Source organism: Prunus mume, linkage group LG2 (genome assembly GCF_029339155.1).
Source record: "Prunus mume cultivar Tortuosa linkage group LG2, ASM2933915v1, whole genome shotgun sequence".
In the NCBI taxonomy this organism is placed as follows: domain Eukaryota; kingdom Viridiplantae; phylum Streptophyta; class Magnoliopsida; order Rosales; family Rosaceae; genus Prunus; species Prunus mume.
This window is the reverse complement of record NC_142699.1, coordinates 28,953,672-28,980,709: the sequence shown is the minus strand read 5'-3', so window position 1 is coordinate 28,980,709 and position 27,038 is coordinate 28,953,672. Positions and strand designations below refer to the sequence as shown.

General features: G+C 36.8%; 3 protein-coding genes, 2 long non-coding RNA genes and 2 pseudogenes across 8 annotated transcripts; 4 read left to right on the top strand and 3 right to left on the bottom strand.

Annotated features, from left to right (window-relative positions):
• Window positions 1–911: 911 nt before the first annotated feature.
• Window positions 912–6,279, bottom strand: LOC103323776 (uncharacterized). Its single transcript, XR_016123874.1, has 3 exons — window positions 6,139–6,279; window positions 5,931–6,037; window positions 912–1,385 (listed from the first exon to the last, which is right to left on the bottom strand). It is a non-coding gene; the product is annotated as an uncharacterized LOC103323776 (long non-coding RNA).
• LOC103323849 (putative disease resistance protein At1g50180 pseudogene) lies at window positions 3,953–5,547 on the top strand (annotated as a pseudogene).
• A 428-nt stretch (window positions 6,280–6,707) lies between the features above and the next one.
• On the bottom strand, window positions 6,708–10,499 carry LOC103323774 (uncharacterized). Of its 2 annotated transcripts, XM_089045320.1 has the most exons (6): window positions 10,482–10,499; window positions 10,342–10,388; window positions 9,000–9,074; window positions 7,863–7,958; window positions 7,646–7,738; window positions 6,708–7,110 (listed from the first exon to the last, which is right to left on the bottom strand). In XM_089045320.1, the coding sequence occupies exons 2-6, from the start codon at window positions 10,358–10,360 to the stop codon at window positions 6,848–6,850; spliced, it is 546 nt and encodes a 181-aa protein (XP_088901446.1). In that variant the 5' UTR covers window positions 10,361–10,388; window positions 10,482–10,499; the 3' UTR covers window positions 6,708–6,847. The 2 variants fall into 2 exon arrangements, with proteins under 2 accessions (XP_088901446.1, XP_008224008.1); XM_008225786.3 differs by lacking the exons at window positions 10,342–10,388; window positions 10,482–10,499 and adding an exon at window positions 9,293–9,582.
• Window positions 10,500–12,328: 1,829 nt separating this feature from the next.
• PDLP2 (plasmodesmata-located protein 2) lies at window positions 12,329–14,283 on the top strand. Its single transcript, XM_008225784.2, has 3 exons — window positions 12,329–13,523; window positions 13,714–13,824; window positions 13,935–14,283. Exons 1-3 carry the CDS (start codon window positions 12,740–12,742, stop codon window positions 13,940–13,942), a joined length of 903 nt encoding a protein of 300 aa, XP_008224006.1. The 5' UTR covers window positions 12,329–12,739; the 3' UTR covers window positions 13,943–14,283.
• A 3,366-nt stretch (window positions 14,284–17,649) lies between these two features.
• Window positions 17,650–20,833, top strand: LOC103323772 (putative pentatricopeptide repeat-containing protein At5g52630 pseudogene; annotated as a pseudogene). Of its 2 annotated transcripts, XR_016123872.1 has the most exons (3): window positions 17,650–19,493; window positions 19,619–19,701; window positions 20,453–20,833. The product of XR_016123872.1 is annotated as a putative pentatricopeptide repeat-containing protein At5g52630 pseudogene, transcript variant X2 (transcript). The 2 variants fall into 2 exon arrangements; XR_016123871.1 differs by having other exon boundaries at window positions 17,650–19,701.
• A 1,443-nt stretch (window positions 20,834–22,276) lies between these two features.
• On the top strand, window positions 22,277–23,024 carry LOC148919989 (uncharacterized). Its single transcript, XR_016123877.1, has 2 exons — window positions 22,277–22,418; window positions 22,550–23,024. It is a non-coding gene; the product is annotated as an uncharacterized LOC148919989 (long non-coding RNA).
• Window positions 23,025–24,725: 1,701 nt separating this feature from the next.
• Window positions 24,726–26,943, bottom strand: LOC103323771 (uncharacterized). Its single transcript, XM_089045318.1, is given in 6 exon segments — window positions 24,726–25,032; window positions 25,035–25,253; window positions 25,256–25,465; window positions 25,663–25,815; window positions 26,058–26,424; window positions 26,426–26,943. Coding segments are annotated over 6 exon segments (1,287 nt in total). The 5' UTR covers window positions 26,495–26,943; the 3' UTR covers window positions 24,726–24,763.
• Window positions 26,944–27,038: the final 95 nt, after the last annotated feature.

Sequence of the window (27,038 nt, the reverse complement as noted above, 5' to 3'; positions counted from 1 at the left end):
GGAATCCTCCATATGTTGAATTCAATCCATGATGAGAATTCCAATTCCTGATTAGTAAACACTCATGACATGTTTACTAATCCGTAATTGGATTAGAATGAATTGAATTGAGGAGGAGTTGGATTGAGGAGATTCTGATTCCTATTGAAGTTGTTTACTAAACCATATGGATTGAGGGGAGTTAGATTTTGGATTCTTATTGAAGTTATTTACTAAATCATATGAATTGAGGGAAGTTAGATTCCAGATTCTTATTGAAGTTGTTTACTAAACCATATGGAATTGGGATATGAGTGGTACTAATTACTCAAATGTCCTCATTGTTAGGTTAAAGTAGATAGCAAATTTGAAATTTTGAATATTGTGTGAGGATATAATGGGTAAACAAGATGAACTCATAATGGGTTAGTTCTCTAGGAATTATAATATCACCTCTCACCCAAGAATAATTCTTCCAAAATCAAGAATTCAATTTCTAATTTCGTGTGGGCCCCATTTAGTTTTCAATTCCTTGATGTGAAGTAAACGTAGGAATTCTCCATATACGGAATTCAATTTCTCATGAGAATTACAATTCCTAATTACTAAACACACCATCAATGTAATTCATTCAAGTAAGACACTCGATTTCGCGTAGAGCTTGGTTTTCCAGTTCTAGTGTGTCGTCCCTGGCTTGGAAGTGTTATCTCTGATCCTTTCCTTTGGAGAGTTCTCATCCTTGGACTTTATGGTTTTTGTAGAATTTTCAGTAATATGGCATGAAACACATTGTTTGTGTATGTCTGTTCTTAACGAAGTTATGATTCTTCAGAGCTGATGCTCGTTCTGCTTTGATCCTGTTTTTATTTCCGATCACCGCTCATTTTCTGAAACAAAATGACCAAACACAAGCAAATAGATTGCACAAGATGTTGATCATATTTTCAAATAGATACACTAATGCTGCTGAAACGTCCATACAACCTAGGATTTGGAACATGCTGCTGTTTCAAGTACTACATATGGTAATTTCTTCAATCTATCAGAAAGAAACATCTTAATTATTTAGGATTTAGGTGTTCCTTGGAGATCAATGGTAACAAATTCTTGGTAATGAAGACTATCATGTCCCAGAACCAAAAAGTAGGATCCAGTATTATCATCAAGTACAATATCTGTTCATCATAAGAGTATTATTCTTAGAAGGGTCCATGCCAAGTTCTTGAGAATCCATATCACGGGATCAGCTATAGATAAGTCTAAAGCACAAAGCCTGATTGCAAGAAATACCATACGGGACGAACGAGAAATTACCAGGACTTGATAAGAAAGCACATGGCATAGGGATTGAGCTGGCTCTAATATTTTGTTTACCTTCTCTTCCATTTTACTGTCCTTCGTTTCTCCTGCCAAAAAGAGAGATTCAAATGTCAAAACTGGAAGCTAAACCATACAGAAGAGACATATTTTTCTCTCTAATATGATAGATAGAAATGAGATTTGTATTGTCACTAAGCATATGATTATGTAACTAAACCTTCAGCTACAGATATTGATGGCATCAATACACTTGTGACACAAGATTTTGGAATTCTTGCAACAATGGGTGGAGAAACATCTTGGTGTTCCTCTGTAGATAAAATCCAATGTCAAATCACCCAATGACCACTAAATACTCCAGAAAAATAAAAGGATGAACAAACATTCTTTCCTAACATTAAGGAATTGCATCATTCTTTTGGAGTAAGGATTGATCATAGGAGTAAATCAATCAAACAAGCTCCAAAAACTCAATCGGAAATCAGACATTTAAACTGAGACTTCGTTTGTCTGAGGAAAACATATCACAAACTTTTATATCCCTTGTTCACACTGATTGGAATGAACAGATACGTGTAGTTACATATAACGAGGGATAACACCAATGGCCTGAGCTTCATCTACAAAGATCAAGCCACAGAGAGAGAATTAGTCTGGAAAACCAAATCCTAAACTGATAAACTGATCGCCTAAATAAATAAGAAACAGAAGTCTAATTATAATAAAGTACGTTCTTCTTCATTTCAAATGTATGGAATTTGGCATGACACACTTTCATGACCCTACCATGTATGCATAATTGCAGAGTTAAAGAGTACAGACCATTTGTATATTTTTGCGAGAGAGAGTGAGACCGACAGAGAACGTGAATTTCCATTTTCATTTATCTGGAGTAGTAGGGATTGGTCATAGGTGTAAATCAACAATACAAGATGTGATAACTCAAACTGAAATTAAACATTTAAACTGAGACTTCTTTTGTCTGAACGAAAACATATACTGAACTAATGGCCTGAGCTTCATTAACGATACAAACTTTGACCACGAATGACACAAAAAGATGCAATTTGATAGTTTCGTAAACCTCAAGGACGTTTTGTGATATTAAGCATTTAAAAAAAAAAAGGAAATAGTACAGCCGGGTAGGCTATACTCGGTTTTCTAAATAATTTAAAAAGAAATAGTATAGCCGCTCGGCTATATAGTGTTTTTTTCTAAGAAATAGTATAGCCGGACGGCTATACCCTGTCTTCCTCATTCCAAATGCAGGGAGTATCGCATGACACACTTTTCCTGATCCTCCATGTAGGTTTAATCACAGTTCTAAAGAGTACAGACCATTTGTATATTTTTGCAAGAGAGAGGCTTGATATCAACAGAGATAATGAACATCCATTTTAGTTGTCTTTTGTCTTTTTGTGTGTATGCAATTTTCATGCTCAGTATTACAAAAAAGGAATGAAGTGAAACCAAAAAGTTCCTTTACAGTTTCTTCAACTTAACAACTGCAAATCTAAGAACAATTCTAAGCATAAAACAAATGAGACAAACAAGCAAACTTTCAGAGCTCAGTTCTGTGATAGACATAGGAACATGCTGCTGTTTCAATATCGGACTCAGAACGTTTATCAGTTTATTTTATGGTAATTTCTCCAATCTATTGTCTGATACCCTAAAGAAACATCTTAAATATTTGGGGATTAGACAAATATGACTACATCACCCCATCAGTTTGAGGGGTTCATTGGATATCAGACAATAGCTAATTATTAAGCTAGCGTCTGCCATGTTCTGTTGTATACTGAACAGTCAGCATAATAGCCAACAAACTGTCTCCCAGAACGATGTCTGTACTGTAGAACCTGGTCCAAGTGTTTGGGGGTCTTTAGTTACTGCTTCTGTGTTGCATGAGAATCGTGACATGCAAGATCTAGCTTACAGGTTCCTTATTCAACTAGAACCCAAAAACCCTTCAAATTATATTTCGCTATCGAACTTCTATGTCTCTTCTAGGAGGCGGGACGTTGTAGCTGAAATGAGAAGAAGAATGATGAAAGAAAGAGGTTTGAAGAAGGCACCTGGGTGCAGCTGGATAAGCATTAATTCAAAGACTCGTTGTTTCTATGTTGCTGATAAAGCACATCCTTGTTCTAATTCGATCTATCAGATGCTTGACTACCTTATCTTAGTGATGAAGGGAGCCTGCTATTTCTGATGATTTTGAACATCCAGCATAGATCTACCGATAAAGAGATATTCTCATCAATCAATCTAAAAACCGATCTGGTTTACTTGTTTTCATTTTGGCGAAGAGAGAGTAAGTAGTAGAGAGAATGGCTGAGGCAGTTGTTTTCTTCATTTCAGAAGATAAGAATAAAGTGATATTAGAAAAGAACACCGAATAATTTTATTAGAAGATAAGAATTTCTCTCGGATGAGAAAGAACTGTGGAACACAACTTGAATTGATTCGAGTTTCTTTTCTTTTCTGACAAAGAAAAGAAAGATACGAAAATGACAAAGTGGTTTTGGCAAACTATTTATCTTTTGGTTTAGTTTATTGGCCACATTTCATACATATAAACGAAAACAGTTGAGAGAAGATTTCATCGATCATCAATCTGCAAACTAAATCTGAAGGTTTAGTTGTTGTTTTCGTTTTGGCAAAGAGAGAGTAAGCAGTAGAGAGAATGGCTGAGGCAGTTGTTTCCGTTGTGCTCGAAAGTGTCAGAGACTTCACCATTCAGGAAGCCAAGTTCTTGTCTGGAGTCAGCCGTCAAGTTGAAGCTGCACAAACTGAGCTAGAATTCATGCAGGGATTCCTCAAAGATGCAGATGCAAGACAAGGACAAGATACAAGAGTCCAGATTTGTGTTGCCAAAATTAGAGATGCGGCTTATGATTTGGAAGATATTATTGAAACTTATGGCTTGAAAGTGGATTCCAAGAAGAAGAAAAGAGGCCTCAAGAATGTTCTCAAAAGATTTGCCTGCATCTTCAAGGAATGGGTTGATGTTCACAGGATTGGGGCAGAAATTGAGAATATCACTACTAAAATTTCTGCGTTGAGATCGAATTTGCAGAGTTATAACATAAAGGAAATAAGGGACAGGGACAGCCGTGGTGGTGAATCTTCCTTGCAATTGCATGAGAGGCTAAGGAGAACCTATTCTCATGTTGTTGAACGTGATGTTGTTGGGTTAGAGTCCAACGTTGAAGAATTGGTTATGCATTTAGTGAAAGATGAAAACCGTCATCGAGTTGTATCTGTTTGGGGTATGGGAGGTTTAGGGAAGACCACCCTTGCAAGAAAGGTTTATCATCACAAAAAAGTAAGGCAGCATTTTCATAGTTTTGCTTGGGTCTGTGTATCTCAACGTTTTCAAGTCAGAAATGTTTGGGAAGGAATTTTAATTGAACTCATTTCTGCTACCTGGGAACAAAAACAAGAAATTAAGGACATGACAGATGATGAAATAGCAAAGAAGCTTTTCCATGTTCTGCAAGAAATGAGATGTTTGGTGATACTTGATGACATATGGAGAACCGAGGCATGGAATCTTTTGGAAATTGCATTTCCAAATGTGGAAACAGAGAGCACAATATTGCTTACTACACGGAATCAAGCAGTAGCTTCACTCCCAAATAGAAATGCTTATATCCACCAACCCCAGCCACTCAATGAGAATGAGAGTTGGGAACTACTTGAGAAGAAAGCAATACCTGCAAGGGCTGAAATCGGTATTTTCTCACCCTTGATATTTTCTTTTCCAGGTCCTTGGTTATATAGCAAGCCACATAGAAACCATTACATTGCATATGATATGATTGGTCATAGGGGTAAATTAACAATACAAGCTCTGATTACTCAAACTGAAATCAAACATTTAAACTGAGACTTCTTTTGTCTGAACGAAAACATATACTGAACTAATGGCCTGAGCTTCTTCAGTCATTGGTGTTTAGGACCATGAAGTGAATGGCTCTGAATTTTGGGATTGTTCAAAGAGATGGGACTAAATTGCTTTCTGGGTCTCCCTCTTGTTCTATAATCTAACGATGATGGAAAGTAGGAACGTGCAAGGAATCATTCCTCTGGTGTTTGTGCAATTTTACCACCCCATAAACTTAAAGGGCAAGACCCTTTGTGAATGTATTTTAATAATTTTAAAATAAATAGTATGGCCGCGCGGCTATACTAGGATTTTTCCTTTTATTGGAAAACGAAATAGTATAGCCACCAGATACTGCACAACTTAGCAACGATTAATATGGTCTTCGAATAAATATAAGTACTCGAAAATTAAGTAACACCCAGAAAACTACGACCAGCAATTTGAAACATCAACAGAGCCAAAAAGAAGATGAAAATGATGTCAGGAGGGTGTTTGGGAACCAAGAATTTTGAGAAATTTGAAAAAATTAGGGTTTCAGAAATCAAAATCAGGTAGCAAAAATGCAAAGACGATGAGATCGATGAATAAGATGATATCACGACATCAGAAAAACTGTAATCGACAATGCAATTGTAAACAGAAAAAAACCCAAACTTTCAACAGTATATGAGATGAAAGTAAAAAAAACCCAAAAATCAAAAGGGATTAGAACATTGATGGGAAGTTGAAAGCATACCTAAAGAAATCAAATACAAGCTCTGAAGCTCAGGCGTTGTTGCAGGGTTTTGATTCTTTTGCTTTCCTGATCTCAACTGGAATATTTATAATCGAGTTGGGAAAATCCTGTGGGTTCAGAAAATAAAAAGATAGAGATGAGAAATCAAACCACCACCGCTATCATCCGATGGAGATTAACTTGGAGAAAATAATAAGGCAGAACGCACCACCAGGAACTGCCATTGATGAACCTCAACTAGTGATGACAAAAATCCCCGTCGTACCGGGTTCCGATTTCGGGTTAAAATTGGGGACAAGTAAGGAGGTCCCTGAATTATTTTAAGGAATTTTTGTTGTTTTTATTGACACATCAACACAAAGGTGGGCGGCTATACTCGGCTTTTTCCTAATTTCTCGAAAAGAAATAGTATAGCCGACCGGCTATACTTGGTTTTGTTCTTTTTGTAAAAAATAAATAGTAGTAGTATAGCCGAGCGGCTATACGCGGTTATTTATTTATTTTTTTAGAATCGTACAGCCGCTCGGCTATACTCGGTTTTTAATACTTTTAAAAGAAATCGGCTATACTCGGTTTGTTCCTAAATTTTTAAAAAAGATAAATAGTATAGCCGGACGGCGATACTCGGCTTGTTACATTTTTTCTGAGAAATAGTACGGCCGTGCGGCTATACTTGGTTTTTAATTTTTTAAACACAGTATAAGGTTCTTGCTATGAAAGGCAATTTGTAATTACAAACAAACCACATGATATTGCAATAAAAGAAGGCAGACCCAATTTAGAAACAGTAGTTCACTCGATTATGAGCACTGATCTAATAGTTACATCCCTGGTTACAAAAAATCTCATGCTGTTTCATGAACAAACAGGAAGATCTATTATGTATCAGAGTAATTCATTCAAGTAAGAGTGCCAAACTAATGGCAACTAAAAGACACTCGATTTCCCGCAGAGCTTGGTTTTCCATTTCTAGGGGGTCGTCTCTGGCTTGGAAGTGTTATCTCTGACCCTTTCCTTTCTTTAAGAGAGTTCTCATCCTTGGACTTTTTGGTTTTTGTAGAATTTTCAGTAATATGGCGTGGAACACATTGTGTAGGTTTCTTAACCAAGTTATGATTCTTCAAAGCTGATGGTCGTTCTGCTTTGATCCTGTTTTTATTTCCGATCACTGTATCATTTTCTGAAACAAAATAACCACACAGAAAGGTAAGCAATTGTACAAGATGTTGATCATATTTTTAAATAGATTACTAATGCTGCTGAAACGCCCACACAGCCTAGGATTAGGAACGTGCTGCCGTTTCAAGTACTACATATCAGACTCAGTGTTTATCAGTATGCTAATTTCTTCAATCTATCAGAAAGAAACATCTTAATTATTTAGAGATTAGCCAAATATGATTACATCGCCCCCAGCACTTTGAGGCGTTCATTGGATATCAGACAATGGCTAATTATTAAGCATCTGCCATGTTCTGTTGTGCAATGGACGGTCAGCATAATATAGCCAACAAACTGTCTCCCAGAACCAAAAAGTAGGATCCAGTATAATTATCAATGACCCCATCCTCAGCTTTTCAATTTTACACTTACTGTACAATATCTGCTCATTAAGAGTTGAGAGTCCATATCATGATAGCAGTTAGATAAGTGTAAATCACAACGCCTGATTGCAAGAAATACCTTGATATAGATTAAAAAGGATGATAAATTACCAGGACTTGATAAGACAGCACGAGGCCTTGGGATTGAGCTGGCTCTAATATTTTGTTTACTCAGCTCTTCCATTTTACTGTCCTTCATTTCTCCTGTCAAAAGACACATTCAAATGTCAAAACTGGAAGACATACCATACAGAAAGAAAATCTTTTTCCCCCTAATAAATATGATAGAATCTGTATTGTCACGAAGCATATGATTTTGTAACTAAACCTTCAGCTACAGATATTGATGGCATCACTACACTTGGGACATAAGATTTTGGAATTCTTGCAATAGTGGGGGGAGAAACATCTTGGTGCTCCTTCTCTGTAGAAAAAATCAAATGTCAAATTACCCAATGACCAATAAATCCTCAGGAAAAATAAAAAATGATATGAACAAACATTTTATCCTAACATTAAAATAGGTAAAGCGAAAGAGGAAGGGAAGTAATGCTTCTATAGTGAGGTAGTATTTTAAAAGAATGGCATCATTGCTCCAGAGTAAGGATTGGTCAAAGGAGTAAATCAACAATACAAGCTCTGATAACTCAAGCTGAAATCAGACATTTAAACTGAGACTTTTTCTGAGAAAAAACATATACTGAACCAACGGCCTGAGCTTCATCTACAAAGGTCAAGCCACATGGACGAAATTTGTCTGGAAAACCAATAATGAATCATGAGGACTAATAAACATTTTCCTAGGGCTTTAATGTAGGTATTCAATCTACCACTTTCCTTAACTTGGAAGTGATACGCATGCCAATCCTAAACTGATAAACCGATCACCTAAACAAATAGCAAACTGGATTATAATAAAGTACATTCTTCCTCATTCCAATACACAGAATATCGCATGTCACACTTTTCTGGACCCTAGCATGTATGTTTAATCATAGTTCTAAAGAGTATAGACCATTTGTATATTTTTATAAGAGAGAGTTTTGTTATCAATAGAGATCATGAATTTCCATTTTCTTCTCACATTTTTTTGTGCAATTCTCATGCTCAGTATTACAATGAAACACGAATGAAATGAAATGAAACAAAAAGGTTTCTTTACACTTTCTTCAACTTGACAACTGCAAATTTAAGAACAATTGTAAATATAAAAGTTATTATTACAAATGAATTCAAAGATACAAATGAGACTGAGCAATCAAAGTTTCAGAGCTCAATTCTGTGGTAGAAATGACAAAATCCATGAGTAAAACAACCGCAATTTATAAAGCAGGAAGCTTCAAAAGTCCTCTTACTCAATACTCCATGGATAACAATAAACCAGGACTGAAATAGAACTCAGAAAGCAAAATTTTGTAAATTGATTAAAGTTTCCAAACTTGGAAATACAGGATTGAAGGAAAACCTGGGAAACAAAAATCAATGACGGCACGACGATCATCTTGGTCTTCTTGTTGCCTGACCTTCACCTTCGGGTACACTTCAAGATTCCAGAGAGAAACAAGAAAACCCATTTCAGAAATTCTACTTTCTAACAACATAATCCATCCAAACAAAGAACCCAAAAGACAAAGCAAGCTAAATAAAATGAAAAATGAACACAAACCCATTTCAGAAATTCTACTTTCTAACAACATAATCCAAACAAAGAACCCAAAAGACAGAGAAAGCTAAATAAAATGAAAAACGAACACAAACCCATTTCTTTTTTCCTCTTCTTCTCTCACTTCTGAGAGCTTCTTCAGGTGTTGAGAGAAGTATAGAGAGGAGGGTCCAAATGCCCAAATGGGGTTGGACCATGAAGTCAATGGCTCTGAATTTTGGGAATATTCAAAAAGTTGGGACTTTGCTTTCTGGATTTTTCAACAAAAAAATAATTGCTCTCTGGGTTCTCTCTTATTCTATAATCCAATATGATGGTGGAAAGGAGGAACGTGGAAGGAATCATTCGTCAGGTCAAAGAGGCTCAAGTTTTAGACTGATGATTTCTTGAAGGCAGTCACAGTTGATCACGCCACTTAGCAAATTGTGACGTTTTGCCAAGTCAGATGTCAACGCGCAACCAACGGCTTCTTTGTTATGAACGGCATGTCGTTTTTAGCCAACGGCTTCCTATTCGTTAAGGGGGAATTCCATTTCAATTCAAAGTTGGAGAATTAACACAAAAGCTTCCACTAGGATTAAGACTCCAAATAAATTTATCTTCAGTTGTCTACAAAAGTAATGTGGAACAATATGAGTTAGAATTTGGATACTTTCGATTGACCAACTAAATTCATTGAGTCTGAGGTTGAGTTAAGATTTTTCAATTTAATTTTATTAAAGAAGTCAAATTAAAGTCTTCAAAATTTCTATACAATCATATAAAAGATGAGGAAATCGAATCTAAAACCTTAGGTGCAGGGTAAATACTCTTAATTACTTGAGCTACAACTCGTAATCATTTAAGCTTTGCAAATTGGGTTCCAAACCAAGCAATAGGAGGATACCTATCCCTTGCATCATAAATCTTTGTGGTCTCTATCTCTATCAATACTCACGAAATAGAAGAGACCTTGAAGCGCTCCCTCAAGCTTAAATCACGCACATAATTAATATGTAGACTTGAATGCAACACATTAAATATAGCAACGCCAGTGTTTAATTCCCATCAAGCTATCCAAGTCGAAAGTGGTGGTGTTTTCTGCCAGCATTTATTTATGTAGTCTAACTCCATTGACTAACTTTCAATAAACTTCAAATCATACCTTTGCAGTTTGAATCCATTTGAATCTCTTCGCATCAACCGAATAAGCTTCACAAATACAAAGTGCAAAAAATATAAATAATTAAGCTTCACATATATAATCGTTGTAAACACAAGAACAATAGAATTAAGTTAACATACTGTTCTGTCTTTGAAAGCCTCTTCCCACCTGTGAGTTTCAATTACTTACTCCGTCTGCAATTGTGGGTTGAAGAACTTGCGAGGGTTTTTATTGAGTCCATGTTAAAGAGCTTTCCCTTTTTCTTTGGTCAAAAAAGGATATTTCATTAAACACCGCCAAAAGGGAATGCAAACAGACTTGAGAGAGAAAGAAAAAATCCCTAATGCATTGTTGTTGGTGGACCACAGCCTTGGCTGTGGGTCTGCCCTTATAGTATATGGAAACACAAATATTTTTAAAAAATACGTACATACGGATATAATACACAGATTTATTAACTAGAGTCATAATACTTACACCAATCGAGATACACCAAAATTGGCTTTTGGTATTCCAATTTCCTTTTTCATATAGCCAGTTGTATCCAATTTGACATTGGAGGCATGATTGTCTTATAAAGCATTATTATATACTCAATTAGAGGGGAAAAAAAAAATACTTTGCCTAGAGTTTACTCCACCTTAATTGTAGGTCAAGCAAATTATAGTTTCCCATGTTTATGATGTATTTAAAAGAAAATTATGTACTTAGGGCTTGTAGTTTAGTTAATTAAACATGGATGGATCCAACATAAAAACAGGCAATGCAATCTTCTTCCATCCTGCAACATGTGCTCTAAAACTAAAAGGGCCTAATTCTTTTAATTTGGCAGCTATATCTATATGCATCAAAAGCTTTCTTATTTATTTACTTAATTCTTTTCGCTTTCAAAAAGCCCAACTTGTACAGCTAAAGGCTCCTCCTTGCATAAATTATATATATATATATATATATATGTCATAAAATCTCCTACAAGCCACATGATGTAAACAGTGGAAAGTAAACAAATACAGGATTATAATAAAAAAAGAATCTAACTTCCCATTTAAAGAAAGCATGAGAAAAAAGGGAAGTAAGTGATATATGCACGCCACATCTACCTTTCTCACACTCCTTTCATACATGAGGAGTGCGTGCAATAACTTTTGAAGTGTAAATAACATTATCAAAAATAAAGTAGATGAGAAGTATTGGAGCTAGCGTTTTACTTTTGCATATTAACTCTTTTACATGGCTTGAGATAAGTGGAGATGTGAGTTCAAATGGGTATGATAAACTACTCCCTCATAATCAATTTAATTTCTGTTTTTTCAGGTATTGGATTACGGATTCTAATGTGTAACCCACATAGTTTTGAGTTTTGACTCATTACGTGTTGGTAAACACAAAGAAAATCAAGAAGCATAAGAATTCAAATATCTATGGGTTAGTAAACTTAGATGAAGTCATGAATCAGAATAATTATAATACTCATTCTGAATAAGTAAAATGCCACATAAAGTTATTAAATGAGCGTACCAAGGTCCATGTATCATATCTCATGAATTATGGAAAAAAATACAATTATATGTTTTGGTACTTGTGATTGTGAACTAGTGATATTTGAGAAAGGTGAACAAATCATCATCACAATGCAACATGTAAGGCAAGAATGGTACGAGCATACCAATTACAAATGAATCAAAATTTTGTAAAGAGGCTTTGCCTCCAAGTTAACCTAGTCTTTTGCAGATTTTAGGCCGATGGGCCTACATCCAAACTTATAATAAGGACCACTGATCTCCTGGACCCCACGATCTACCCTTCAATTACTCAAAATATGATGTACTTCAGTCAAAGTTCATTACTTTCTTCTCCCCCAAAATCAGAATCCTTTTCTTTCATACTGCTTCTGCTTCCCAACCCAAAACCTTCTTTAAACAGGGAATATTTATTCTCCTTTCGAGATTATTATTTTATATATACCATTTTGTTCTCATTCTCTTCAAACATTTAAATACTGCTTAAAATAAAGCTAATTGTCCATTCTCCCCATAATAATAATTTATTTACTACTCTACCATCAATTATACAATGTACATTTTCTGGACCCCGGTGTGAAAAGAGATACCCCTTGCCCCTGCCATGTACAGAGAGGTAGGCCATCCAAAGCCAAAGAGAAGGGGAAAATCCCAGGCACCACTGCTCTGCACCATACAAAACCAGAAACCAAAACCAAAACCAAAGCCGAAGCCAAAAACCCGAACTTTTTCAGCAAAAAGAAGCACAAAAATCACAGTTTAAGCACAAAGCTTCAACCTTTACTCAGCTCGCAGCTGGGTTTCTCTCAAAACCCCCAAAAACACCTCCCAGACCTTCCAAAAACTGACATGATTTGATACAAAAAGGAACACAGCAAATGGGTTTTCTCTCAAAACCTGTTCCCAATTTCTTCCTGTATTTGCTTTTGTTCTTCTTCAGTCTTCAGCTCATCATCCCACTTGCTGAATCTGCTACTGATATCACCTCCTTGGTCTACAAGGGCTGTGCAAAGCAGACCTTTTCAGATCCAACTGGGGTTTACTCTCAATCCCTCTCAGCCCTTTTTGGGTCTTTGGTTCAACAGTCCACCAAGGCCAAGTTTTTCAAAACCAACTCTGGCAGTGGCCAAACCACCATCTCTGGTCTCTTTCAATGCAGAGGGGACCTCAGCAATTCTGACTGTTACAACTGTGTGAGCAAATTGCCACAAATGTCTGATAATCTCTGTGGCAAAACCATTGCTGCTAGGGTTCAGCTGATTGGGTGCTACATGCTCTATGAAATCTCTGGTTTTGCCCAAATTTCAGGCATGGAAATGTTGTTCAAGACTTGTGGGGGAACAAATATTGCTGGAAGTGGGTTTGAAGAGAGAAGGGACACTGCCTATACAGTGTTGGAGAACGGTGTTGTGAGTGGCCATGGCTTCTATACAACAAATTACCAACAAGTTTATGTCTTGGGGCAGTGCCAAGGAGATGTGGGAGACTCAGATTGTGGTGAGTGTGTGAAGAATGCTGTGCAGAGAGCTCAGGTTGAATGTGGGAGTGCCATTTCAGGCCAAATCTATCTCCACAAGTGCTTTCTTAGCTATAGTTATTACCCAAATGGGGTTCCCAGGAGATCCTCCTCATCTTCATCATCATCTTCTTCATCTTCATCAGGTAAAATGGAAGTCAGATTTTGTTCTTTTGGATTTGGGGCCATGACTTTTTGTTTTTACAATTTGTCCAATTTCTGGTAGGTTGTCAAAGAGGGCTTTTTGTTAAGTTGGGTAACTTAGATTAGTGTTTCTCTCTCTAAGAATGGTTCCATTATATTGATCTGAGTTTTGAATGTGCTTGATTGAAATAGGGTCAGGAAATACAGGGAAGACAGTGGCTATCATTTTGGGAGGAGCAGCTGGAGTAGGGTTTCTAGTCATATTTTTGTTGTTTGCCAGAAATTTGATGAAGAAGCATGATGGTATGTAAATTATATACATATAAGAATATGAGATGCATCTTATTTCTGCTTTTAATTGTTCTGATTCTAAATTCTAATCTGCCATGGTTGGATCATGTTATTCTGTGCAGATTATTGATAGGAGGACATGGGTTTCTCAAGAAGCAAGCTTCTTTTAAAGTGGTGGATACTTGCAACAATTTTTTGTTTTGTTAATTTTCTCTCTCTCTTTTTTTTTCTTCTTCTAGAGAGAAGAAAATGAGGTTTTTGTGGTGGATAGAATTGGCAAAGGCAAATTAGGGAAGGAGGAAAAGAAGCATTTAGAGCATGAAATTCAGAAAAAATTTCACCTCCGTGAAAAATTGATGTAGGAATGAATGTTTGTCATTTTGAAATGGATGGAAAAGAAAAAGAAAAAAAGAAAAAAGAATCGGGCAAGGACGAACAGATTTTGGCCTCTTTTCTTTGTTTATTGTTTTACCTTCCTTGTCCCTGACGAGTCATGTGGGTGTGTGTTTGTCTCTTTTTTCTCACTTCCCCGATTTCTTCACAACTTTTATGCTTTCTAGAAAGCTGCAAGTTGCAAACAACTTCTCTTTCTTTCTTTCTCATGAGCACACATAACACAGAGCGCATACTTTTTAATTTATTTATTTTTCTGGGTTTTTTTTTGTTCTTTTGTAATTTATTTATTGGCGACATTGCTAAAAAATTTCTAGGTTAGAAGTAGGTTTGTTTGAAAGTCATGGCCCAAAAGAACAAAAAACCATAAGAGCATCTTCACTGATGTGTCAAAAGTGCCACATAGGCGTTTAACATTAAAAATAACATCTTACATTATTCCAACAGATGTATCAAAGCCGATGTGGAATAAAGCCTGGAGGTTGTGATGTTATTTTTGACATCCCAAAAGTAGATGCCAAATGAATATTTTATTATTTTTAAAAGATAGTTATTTTCATTTATTATTTTCTTTTTTTCTTCTTTATCTTAAATGACTAGATTGTTACAATAATTATTTATTTGACATATCAGGTGGAGTGTAAAAATGTGTAAATGTCAAATTGCCACATCAACCATCAAATTTAAATTTGATGTTTGGTATTTGACATCTCCCTTGGAGATGCTCTAATGCTTTTTGAAATGCCAAATTTTCGAAACCAGAGAAATTTGTTTGTAGTTCAGAATTTTTCTTATTTGTAGGAGAGGCAAGAGTTGAAATTCCAATATTTACAGGGTTAAAGTACATGGCATAGCTTTACCCTTATCCAATAGAGTAATATGTTAGGTAGGCTATCTTTTTATACCACATCTCTAAGATGTACTTGTATAATGGGTTTCGCATCTTTGTGGGACCTTTATTAGAGAGATGGTATACAATGTGGTATGTGTTGTGTTTGGCCTGGCTCAGTAAAAGTTTGGTGAAACTGCCGACTTCAAATGGTTCATACAGGATGGCGTTGGTGGCTTTAGCTATAAGTCCGTTGTACACCCTGATATTTTGTCACTTGAGCCATAAGTCCTCATAATTCGAGTTGAAACTTAAAAGTACCCCAAGCCACCGACCTTTCTTTTTAGATGAAACTATCAAAGTATCATTGTCCTTGTTGTCTGCCATTTTAGTTTGATAGACATTCATTAGTGAGGAAATTATAAAGCTATCCTATATATACATTTGAGTTTGGCAATGAAGGAGGGCAAAAAAAAGAAAAAAGCCAAGACCCGAAGGATACTAAAGAAAAGTTGAATCAAGAATGATGTTACATTAGAAGATACTCTCATTTTCAGTAGTGAGTTAAATTTATAAATAAATAAAAAAAGGGCCCCAATGAGGATTAGGCCCTACAATTTCGTACTCTCTTATTCAGTGGAAAATCTTGGATGAGTTGTTTTAGATTTTGGATGCTGATGAAATTGCTAACCTAATAATTTTGTGGTAAAAGCTGGCTTGTAGTTTAAGATTTGTTTCCATCTTTTTTACTTCACCAACAACTCAAGAGGGAAAAAGATAAAAAGTTTCTATGATGTCACAGCAAATCTTCAACTTCTAACTTCAGCAACAAGAAAAAAGGAGATTCATGAGAAAAAGAAGAAGGAAAAATAAATAAATAAATAAAATTCAAAGTTCCATATTTGCAGGATTCTGTCCATATAAATTTAAAGTGAAGCCATAGCTCCTATAACTTTGGAATAGAGGAGTTTGAAAAGAAAAAAAATACTTGGATATGACAACAAGGTTAAATTTGCTACGGAACTTAGAAAACATTTGGTTGAAAATATTGAAATAATTAGATGTGGTACGTATGGATTTGAAATGTCTATATGTAAAGAATTATTTGAAACTCATTTGTTTTCTTCATATGTCCATATCGTAGCATACATGAATTATAATATTCTCAAGTACAAAGTGATCCTATAAGATCATGTAAATTCTTAGATTTGAGATGCCCTAATATTCTGATATATTGGCATGCATATTGTTTAACTTTGGTCCAGATTAGAATGGGATTAATCTTGAATGGGCTTTGAATTTCATTCAAACTCATTATTGATTTGCAGCTGCTCAAACAAAAATATTCAGTAGAAAATAAAAGAATAAAAAAGGGGAAAAAGCCAATAACCAGTGGACAACTGAAAAGTCTCATTCCATGCTGTCAACAGGTCATTTTGGTGTGCAATGACAGGTCAGACATGGGTGATGGGTCCCACATACATATCTTCCACTTCCATGCATGCATCTTCTCTCATCTTTGCCCCCTTGGTGGCTAGCTAGCCTTCACACTAGTTATTAGTTGTCCAGTTTATAGTTTTCCTTTCACTCTATAATGCTCTTCTTCAAGATCATTATGACAATTTTGTAACTTGCAAGAATCTTAGAATGTCAAATGGGAAGTTTTGAATACAAAAAAATTCAGCAAAAAAGACGAAAAAAAAGAAGATCCTTTTTTGGTCCAAAGCTGTGTATAAAATCTTCTGTAAAATTTGTGCGGGTGTTCTCACCTCTGAAGCTCAGGAAGACGTCATATTTCTTTGGAGGAGGAGGTAGAAGCAGCCATTGAAGACTAAGCAGCTCTGGTTGTGGCAGCTTTGGAAATTTACTAACCCATCTAGCATTCCCCTCTGCAATTTTGGGGAAGATGCAAAAATGTTGACCAAGCCGGCCTGCAAGTTGTACTGAAAAAATAAAACAATGCAGTCGACTACCAGTGCATATGTGAAGTCTTGTCGCAGGTCTCCGAGTTTTGGAGATTTTGTGGGCAGCCACATAATTTACAACAAAATTCGCTCATAAAAAATAAATCATATAAAGTCAAAAAGTCACGTTTACCTGATTTTTTTTTTCCACTTTCATTCCTGTAGTTTTAATTTTCATAATTTTATGGTTCATCCTTAAGTCGTGGAAGGTATTTTAGACGAAATTTTAGATAGAATTAGATGGAAATTATATGTCCTTGAATTGTGATAGAATTAAATTACAAGGGTTAAGTTATCAAAACTAAACTACAAGAACTAAAGTAAAAAAATCAACTAATTAACGGAACCAAAAGTGACTTCTTTTTAAAATACAAGTTATATGAGGGAGATAAAAAATTTCTCACACACTGGTGTCATAGGGATTCCAACCTGAGTCTATAAAAAAAAAAAAAAACTTTTCTTATAATTTTGCTATTCTTAGCCAATAACACAACGAAGCGTGGGCTAAATTTTTTTACGTGTCATTGTGTTATTGGCGGGATAATTTGCAACTTTGCATGAGAGTTTCTTTCAATAGCGTTCGCAAGTGACTTTTTTTCTTAAATAAATACATGAAAATATAAGAGAACTCACGTGCATTCAGCATGCACAGCTAAACCCCTCCAAAAACCCCAAACTGCAAGTCTTCGAGTGTCCAAACAAGCTCCTCCTCTCCAAAATGAACCGAGTCTCAATACAACCACCCCCTCCTCCACCGCAACCACCCAACGCAGACCCTCGCATCCTCCACGCCCGAGCCATCACCACCGCCAACATCGACCGTTCCGTCCGCAACAACCTCATCACTCTCTACTCCAAGTCCAATCTCCTCTCCTACTCTCTCCGCCTCTTTCACCAAATCTCTTCTCCCAATGTCGTCTCATGGACGGCCGTGATCTCGGCCCACTGCAACACCCTCTTCGCCCTCCAACACTTTGTTTCCATGCTCCGCCACCCCACTTTCCCCAACCAGCGCACCTTCGCTTCCCTCTTCAAAACCTGCGCTTCTCTCCCTTCTCTCTCCTTCGGCCTTGCCCTCCACTCCCTCTCTCTCAAGCTTGGCGTCTCGGCGCAGCCCTTTTCTGGGTCTGCCCTCATTCATTTCTACTCCAAATGTCGCTTACCCATTGAAGCCCGCAAGATGCTCGATGAAATTCCCCACAAAGACGAGGTTTGTTATGCAGCGGTTATTGTTGGGTTGGCGCAGAACTCGAGACCCGTTGAGGCGTTGTCCACTTTTGCTGACATGAAATGTTCTGATATTGGGTCTACTATGTATAGTGTTTCCGGCGCACTTCGTGCTGCAAGGGAGCTTGCTGTGTTGGAGCAATGTAGGATCATACATTCTCATGCTATAGTTACGGGACTTGATGGAAATGTTATTGTGGGGACGGCTTTGATTGATTCGTATGGGAAAGCTGGGCTTGTGTCTGATGCTAGACAGGTTTTTAATGAGAACTTGTCAAGCATGAACATTGTGGGGTGGAATGTGATGCTGGCTGGATATGCACAACAGGGGGATACAAAATCGATGCTTGAGATTTTCAATGCAATGGAAGCTCGGGGTCTTGTGCCGGATGAATATAGTTTTTTGGCAATTTTAACGTCATTTTGCAATGCAGGTTTGGTTTCTGAGACTGATTGGTGGCTGACCCGGATGAAGGTAGATTATGGGTTGGAACCAGCGATCGAGCATTATACGTGTTTGGTTGGTGCAATGGGAAGAGCTGGTCAATTGGAAGAGGCTGAAACGGCTGCACTGACAATGCCGTTGATACCAGACGCTGCAGTGTGGCGATCATTGCTATCAAGTTCAGCATATCATAAAGCACCTGATTTCGCTAGGTCCATGGCTAAACGGTTATTGGAAATTGACCCACATGATGACTCTGCTTATGTAATTGCTGCAAATGTGTTATCAAACGCTGGAAGGTGGGATGAAGTTGCAGAAGTGAGGAAGATGATGAAAGATAGGAGGGTACAAAAGGAAGGTGGAAGGAGTTGGATCGAGGTAAGGGGGAAAGTTCATGTCTTTTTCGCCCGGGACAGAAGGCATGAAAGAATGAATGAGATCTATGCTAAATTGGTAGAGTTGATGGAGGAGATAGGAAAATTAGGATATGTGCCGGTTTGGGATGAGATATTGCATGAAGTAGGGGAATGGGAGAAAAAGGAAGCCCTTTGGTATCACAGTGAGAAGTTGGCAGTAGCATTTGCAGTGGTGAGTGGCGCGGCACCACCAGGCAAGTCAATAAGGATTGTGAAGAATTTGAGGATATGCCGGGATTGCCATGAGGCATTCAAGTATATCTGTAGAGTATTGGAGAGGGAGATCATTGTGAGAGATGTAAACAGATACCATAGATTTGTTAATGGTAGTTGTACTTGTGGAGATATATGGTAGATTGTTTAATATAGTTGAACAGAAGAGGAGAAGAAGAGGAAAAAAGAAATGGGTTTGTGTTCGTTTTATTTAGCTTGCTTTGTCGTTTGGGTTATTCTTTTGGATTATGTTAATAGAAAGTAGAAAATAAAATGATTCTGAAATTGGATTTTCTTGTTTCTCTTTGGAATCTTGAAGTGTACTGTGTACCCGAAGGTGAAGGTCAGGCACCAAGAAGACCAAGATGATCGTCATGCCATCATTAATTTTTGTTTTTCCAGGTTTTCCTTAAATCCTGAATTTCCTAGTTTGAAAGTTTAATCTATTTCAGTCCTGGTTTATTGTTATTCATGGAGTATTGAGTAATAGGACTTTTGAACCTGCCTGTTTTGCCAATTGACACATGCAACTTTTATTTTGCTACGTGTTTTGATAAATTGTGTTTGTTCTACTAATGGGGTTTTGCATTTGTATCACAGAATTGAGCTCTAAAAGTTTGCTTGCTCAGTCTCATATGTATCTTTGAATTCATTTGTAATAATACCTTTTATATTTAGGATTGTTCTGAAAGTTGTAGTTGTCAAGTTGAAGAAAGTGTAAAGAAATCTTTTTGTTTTATTTCATTCCTTTTTTTCCTAATACTGAGCATGAAAATTGCACACAAAAGAAAAGGACAGAAAATGAACATTCATATCTGTATTGACAAAACTCTTTCTTACAAAAATATACAAATGGTCTGTACTCTCTAGAACTGTGATTAAACTTACATGGTAGGGTCCAGAAAAGTGTTTCATGCAATATTCTGTGCACTGGAATGAGGAAGAATATGCATCATTATAATCCAGTTTGATATTTGTTTAGGTGATCAGTCTATCAGTTTAGGATTGGCACACGTATTAAGGGAAGTGGTAGATTGTATCCCTACATTAATGCCGTAGGAAAATGTTTATTAGTCCTCATGAGTCATTATTGGTTTTCCAGACTAATTCTCTCTCTGTGGCTTGACCTTTGTGTTTGGTTATTTTGTTTCAGAAAATGATACGGTGATAGGAAATGAACACAGGAGCAAAGCAGAACGACCATCAGCTCTGAAGAATCATAACTTGATTAGGAAAACCTACACAATTTGTTCCATGCCATATTACTGAAAATTCTACAAAAACCAAAAAGTCCAAGGATGAGAACTCTCTTAAAGAAACGAAAGGGTCAGAGATAACAATTCCAAGCCAGAGACGTCCCCCTAGAAATGGAAAACCAAGCTCTACGGGAAATCGAGTGTCTTTTAGTTGCCATTAGTTTGGCACTCTTACTTGAATGAATTACTCTGATACATAATAGATCTTCCTGTTTGTTCATGAAACAGCATGAGCTTTTTTGTAACCAGCGATGTAACCATTAGATCAGTTCTCATAATTGAGTGAACTACTGTTTCCAAATTAGGCCTGCCTTCTTTTATTGCCACATCATGTGGTTTGTTTGTAATTACTAATTGCCTTTCATAGCAAGAACCTTATGCTGTTTTTCAAAAATAAAAAAAACACGTATAGCCGATCGGCTATACTGTTTTAAAAAATAAATAAAACAACCGAGTAGTGCCGGCTATACTATTTCTTTTTCAAAAAACCACGTATAGCTCTCTTTCAAAAAAAAAAAAACAACTATAGCCAGGCGGCTATACTGTTTCTTTTAAAATTATTTAAAAACCGAGTATAGCCGACAGGCTCTACTATTTTAAAAAAAATTTTAAAAACACTGTGTATAGCCGAATGGCTGTACTTTTTAAAAAAATAAATAAATAACCGCGTATAGCCGTTCGGCTATACTATTTATTTTTTTTAAAAAAAAAATTAGAAAAAACCGCGTGTAGCCGGGCGGCTATACGTTTTTTATAAAAAAAAATTTAAAATCCAAGTTTAGCCGTTCGGCTATACGATCTTCTCTCTTAAAAAATTAAAAACCAGGTATAGCCGTACGGCTATAATATTTAAAAAATTAGAAACCAAGAATAGCCGCTCACTATAAAAATTAAAAAACGCGTATAGCCTACTGGCTATACTATTTATTTTTTTTGGATAAAGAAAGGAAAAAAACCGTATATAGCCGATCGGCTATACTATTTCCTTTTAAAGAAAAAGCTTAATATCACAAAACGTCCCTAAGGTTTATGAAACTATCAAATTGCATCTTTTTGTGTCATTCATGGTCAAAGTTTGTATCGTTAATGAAGCTCAAGTCATTAGTTCAGTATATGTTTTCGTTCAGACAAAAGAAGTCTCAATTTAAATGTTTAATTTCAGTTTGAGTTATCACATCTTGTATTGTTGATTTACACCTATGACCAATCCTTACTACTCCAGATAAATGAAAAAGGAAATTCACGTTCTCTGTCGGTCTCACTCTCTCTCGCAAAAATATACAAATGGTCTTTACTCTTTAACTCTGCAATTATGCATACATGGTAGGGTCATGAAAGTGTGTCATGCCAAATTCCATACATTTGGAAATGAAGAACAATGTACTTTATTATAATTAGACTTCTGTTTCTTATTTATTTAGGCGATCAGTTTATCAGTTGATTCCAATGTGGCTTGATCTTTGTAGATGAAGCTCAGGCCATTGGTGTTATCCCTCGTTATATGTAACTACAAGTATCTGTTCATTCCACTGTGAACGGGATATAAAAGTTTGTGATATGTTTTCCTAAGACAAAAGAAGTCTCAGTTTAAATGTCTGATTTCCGATTGAGTTTTTGGAGCTTGTTTGATTGATTTACTCCTATGATCAATCCTTACTCCAAAAGAATGATGCAATTCCTTAATGTTAGGAAAGAATGTATGTTCATCCTTTTATTTTTCTGGAGTATTTAGTGGTCATTGGGTGATTTGACATTGGATTTTATCTACAGAGGAACACCAAGATGTTTCTCCACCCATTGTTGCAAGAATTCCAAAATCTTGTGTCACAAGTGTATTGATGCCATCAATATCTGTAGCTGAAGGTTTAGTTACATAATCATATGCTTAGTGACAATACAAATCTCATTTCTATCTATCATATTAGGGAGAAAAATATGTCTCTTCTGTATGGTTTAGCTTCCAGTTTTGACATTTGAATCTCTCTTTTTGGCAGGAGAAACGAAGGACAGTAAAATGGAAGAGAAGGTAAACAAAATATTAGAGCCAGCTCAATCCCTATGCCATGTGCTTTCTTATCAAATCCTGGTAATTTCTCGTTCGTCCCGTATGGTATTTCTTGCAATCAAGGCTTTGTGCTTTAGACTTATCTATAGCTGATCCCGTGATATGGATTCTCAAGAACTTGGCATGGACCCTTCTAAGAATAATACTCTTATGATGAACAGATATTGTACTTGATGATAATACTGGATCCTACTTTTTGGTTCTGGGACATGATAGTCTTCATTACCAAGAATTTGTTACCATTGATCTCCAAGGAACACCTAAATCCTAAATAATTAAGATGTTTCTTTCTGATAGATTGAAGAAATTACCATATGTAGTACTTGAAACAGCAGCATGTTCCAAATCCTAGGTTGTATGGACGTTTCAGCAGCATTAGTGTATCTATTTGAAAATATGATCAACATCTTGTGCAATCTATTTGCTTGTGTTTGGTCATTTTGTTTCAGAAAATGAGCGGTGATCGGAAATAAAAACAGGATCAAAGCAGGACGAGCATCAGCTCTGAAGAATCATAACTTCGTTAAGAACAGACAAAAGACAACTAAAATGGATATTCATTATCTCTGTTGATATCAAGCCTCTCTCTTGCAAAAATATACAAATGGTCTGTACTCTTTAGAACTGTGATTAAACCTACATGGAGGATCAGGAAAAGTGTGTCATGCGATATTCCCTGCATTTGGAATGAGGAAGACAGGGTATAGCCGTCCGGCTATACTATTTCTTAGAGAGAAAAAAACACCATATCGCCGCGCGGCTATACTATTTCTTTTTAATTTATTTACAAAACCGAGTATAGCCTACCGGCGGTACTATTTAAAATAAATAAATAAATAAGCACTGCGGCTATACTATTTCTTTTTTGAAAATTAGGAAGGCTACACGTTTTTTATTTAAAAAAAAAATTTTAAAAACCAAGTTTAGCCGATCGGCTATACTATTTCTCTCTTAAAAAATTAAAAAAACAACGTATAGCCATGCGGCTGTACGATATCGTTTAAAATAAAAATTAAAAACCTAGTATAGCCGCCCGTCTGTACTATTTCTGCTCGAAAAAAATTAAAAAATGGAGTATAGCCGTGCGGCGATACTATTTATTAATTTATTTTTTTTAAAAGGAAAAAACCGTGTATAACCGATCGGCTATACTATTTCCTTTTTTGAAAAATGCTTAATATCACAAAACGTCCCTAATGTTTACAAAACTATTAGATCGCATCTTTTTGTGTAATTCGTGGTCAAAGTTTGTATTGTTGATAAAGCTCAGGCCAATTAGTTCAGTATATGTTTTCGTTTAGACAAAAGAAGTCTTAGTTTAAATGTTTAATTTCAGTTTGAGTTATCACATCTTGTATTGTTGATTTACACCTATGACCAATCCTTACTACTCCAGATAAATGAAAATGGAAATTCACGTTCTCTGTCGGTCTCTCTCTCTCGCAAAAATATACAAATGGTCTGTACTCTTTAACTCTGCAATTATGCATACATGGTAGGGTCATGAAAGTGTGTCATGCCAAATTCCTTACATTTGAAATGAAGAAGAATGTACTTTATTATAATTAGACTGTTTCTTATTTATTTAGGCGATCAGTTTATCAGTTTAGGATTTGGTTTTCCAGACTAATTCTCTCTCTGTGGCTTGATCTTTGTAGATGAAGCTCAGGCCTTTGGTGTTATCCCTAGTTATGTGTAACTACAAGGATCCGTTCATTCCAATCAGTGTGATCTCATGATACAAAATTTTCAGCTCTAATTTTCTACTGATGTTTTCCTTAGACAAAAGAAGTCTCCATTTAAATGTCTTATTTCCAATTGAGTTTTTGTTCACCTCATTTTTTTTCCTGAGGATTTATTGGTCATTGAGGATTTTATCTACAGAAAAGGAGCACCAAGATGTTTCTCCACCCGATGTCTACATGGGACTCGATCAACTTAAGTCAATGATCGCACGTGTTGTGATATTAGCTTTTGTCATCAATTGTGCTAAAATTGGTTAACCCCAAAATAAAACATCATCAATTTGATCCACAGGTAAATCTTAATGGGAAATGGCCATTGAGCCAAGAGACTAAGACAAACAAAGAACCTCAGTCAAACTCTGAAGAAACTTGGCCAGATATATAAACTTGTTATGAAATTAATCAACAACTATAAAACCTCTCTTTATATATTGCAAACAAGAGAATGGCAAGTTGAGAACATTTTCCAGTTCAAAGGATTTGGATATGAGAGTGTTCATGATCACATCTCTGTTGCTATGCCCACCCTTAACCCTAAAGCCTCTGCAGACAACCAGTGACGTATTGCACACCCAAGGAACTGAAACAGTAAACCCCAAACCAGAATCTTTTCCCCCACAACTACTTCCATTACCCACTACCACGTCCTTGTATGCCCGGCAAACCCCGAGACGTACTTTCCCATTGGCAAGGTTTGCTGCAGAACGGATGGAGCAGAGCCATCAGGGTTCAAGATCTCAGTGTCCGAATGAAGGTTCACCACAACCGTGCCATGTTCAGGGCAAAGCCGATTGCTGAGAGCTTTTAAAAATGGGGAATGTGGATCCCATAATTTGTGAGGGAAGATATCTTCGCCATCATAAGCATCAATGAAGATCATATCGTACAAGCTGTGTTATTGAGAATGAACTCCTCAGCATCAGACTCATAGAGGAACAGCCTCTCGTGGATGCCTTTCCACAGAACCTCATCCATGGTATCGGGTATTGAGACAGCACGCTTGCCCGATGGAGTAACAACTGAGAAAGCTGGAAACCCCATAGCTTTAACTGAGGCCGAGATAACAAGAGGGTCGATTTCAACTATGTCAACAACAGCACCTAAAAAGGAGCAGATAATTCTAGGTTAGGTTCAATACCTAACTATTCAGTTCAAAACTTCTGATAGGATGTGTGACAACACATTGGATTTGGAAATAACCAAGAAACAGCGGTAAAGAAATAAAAGACAAAAATGGCACATCCTTCATTCCTTCAACTTCCAACTCCATTAAAACCCAACTTGAAACGCAACCTACCTTGAATCTTACTAGCCAAAAACAATGGCAAGCTTCCCCCACCATGGCCAATGCACAAAATACGCATGCTTTCGTTCCCAGTCACCGCATCAATGAGATTGTAATCACAAGATGCTATAGCAGCCAACCCAGCTGATATCATACTCTTAAGATCTGAAAAAAACAGAACCCGACAACATGCCCAAACATTATTCAATTTGAAAGTGAAAGTAACCAAATGTAATGCAATCATTACTGAAACACACTGAAATACTACATAAAGTTCAATCAATCACCAAGCGATGTGATGCAAATGTGATTCAATTGTAACCAAAAGCTAAATAGAAATTGAATTGGGTACTAAATTGAGACAGAAACCCAAACCAAATCATCAGAGGCCAAAAGGGTTTGCTTACATGGAACAGCCAAGCAATGCGGCTGCTGCATAACGGCGAAAACGCCAGGTTCAGATTGCCGATACGCAGCCAAAACCTTGACGGTGCTTTGGCGAGTGTCATCGTTGAAGCGAAGAGCGCGCCATTGATATCCGAGCACTCTGAATCTGTCGTTCTGTTCATGGCATCCATGTATCTCTTCGTACCTTTTCTGTAGCCATCTCTCCGTTGATGCCCAGTGGAGTTCACTGGGTTTCGACGAAGGGTAGGCGACGACTGAAACGACGCCGTTGCCTTTGTCGGATGTGGATCGGAGGACGGTGTGGCCTTCAGATTCTGTGCCCCACCATTCCGAGGCGTAGGACCAGTCGCCCTCGTCCTCGATACGAACGTTGTACTGCGGTAGAGAGCTTCCGGATGTTGACACCCGCGCTCGATCTAGCTCGGACCCACATCATCCCCAGGAAGTAAAACCCTAAACCTGGACCCTCTCTGATCTAGCTCGGCGCCATATCATTCCGGATATGCTAACACAACTTGTTTGCATAAGGCCCAACTTGTTTTGTTTTTATTATTCATATTGTGAATAGTCTTTTTTAAAAACACAAGCGAGGTTATTCTAGTTTACGAGAATGAGGATTGAGTGTCTGCAAAGAAGCGAGCACACAATGAGGTATGGTCAAGTGAAAAAAGGATATGGACTTGTGGTCTCATATTCGAATTCTTATTGCACCTTGTTAGTGTTTGTGTAATTAAATTACCTCATATTAGAGAGTTGTGAAAAAAAAAAGTGGACTCTGAATTTGAAGATTATTCAGGGTAAAAAACTAATAGAGATTTAAATTTGCTGATTAGAGTGGTTCAGTCAAGGGACAGGTATTTTAAACTTTAGGTCTGAGTTTGTTGCTAATTCCTTGGGTGGGGTGCAGACGTTTCGTAGTGCAGGGAGGGCAGCATTAAAAACACTGCCTGGGGAAATATCTGAGTACTTTTACATGTCCT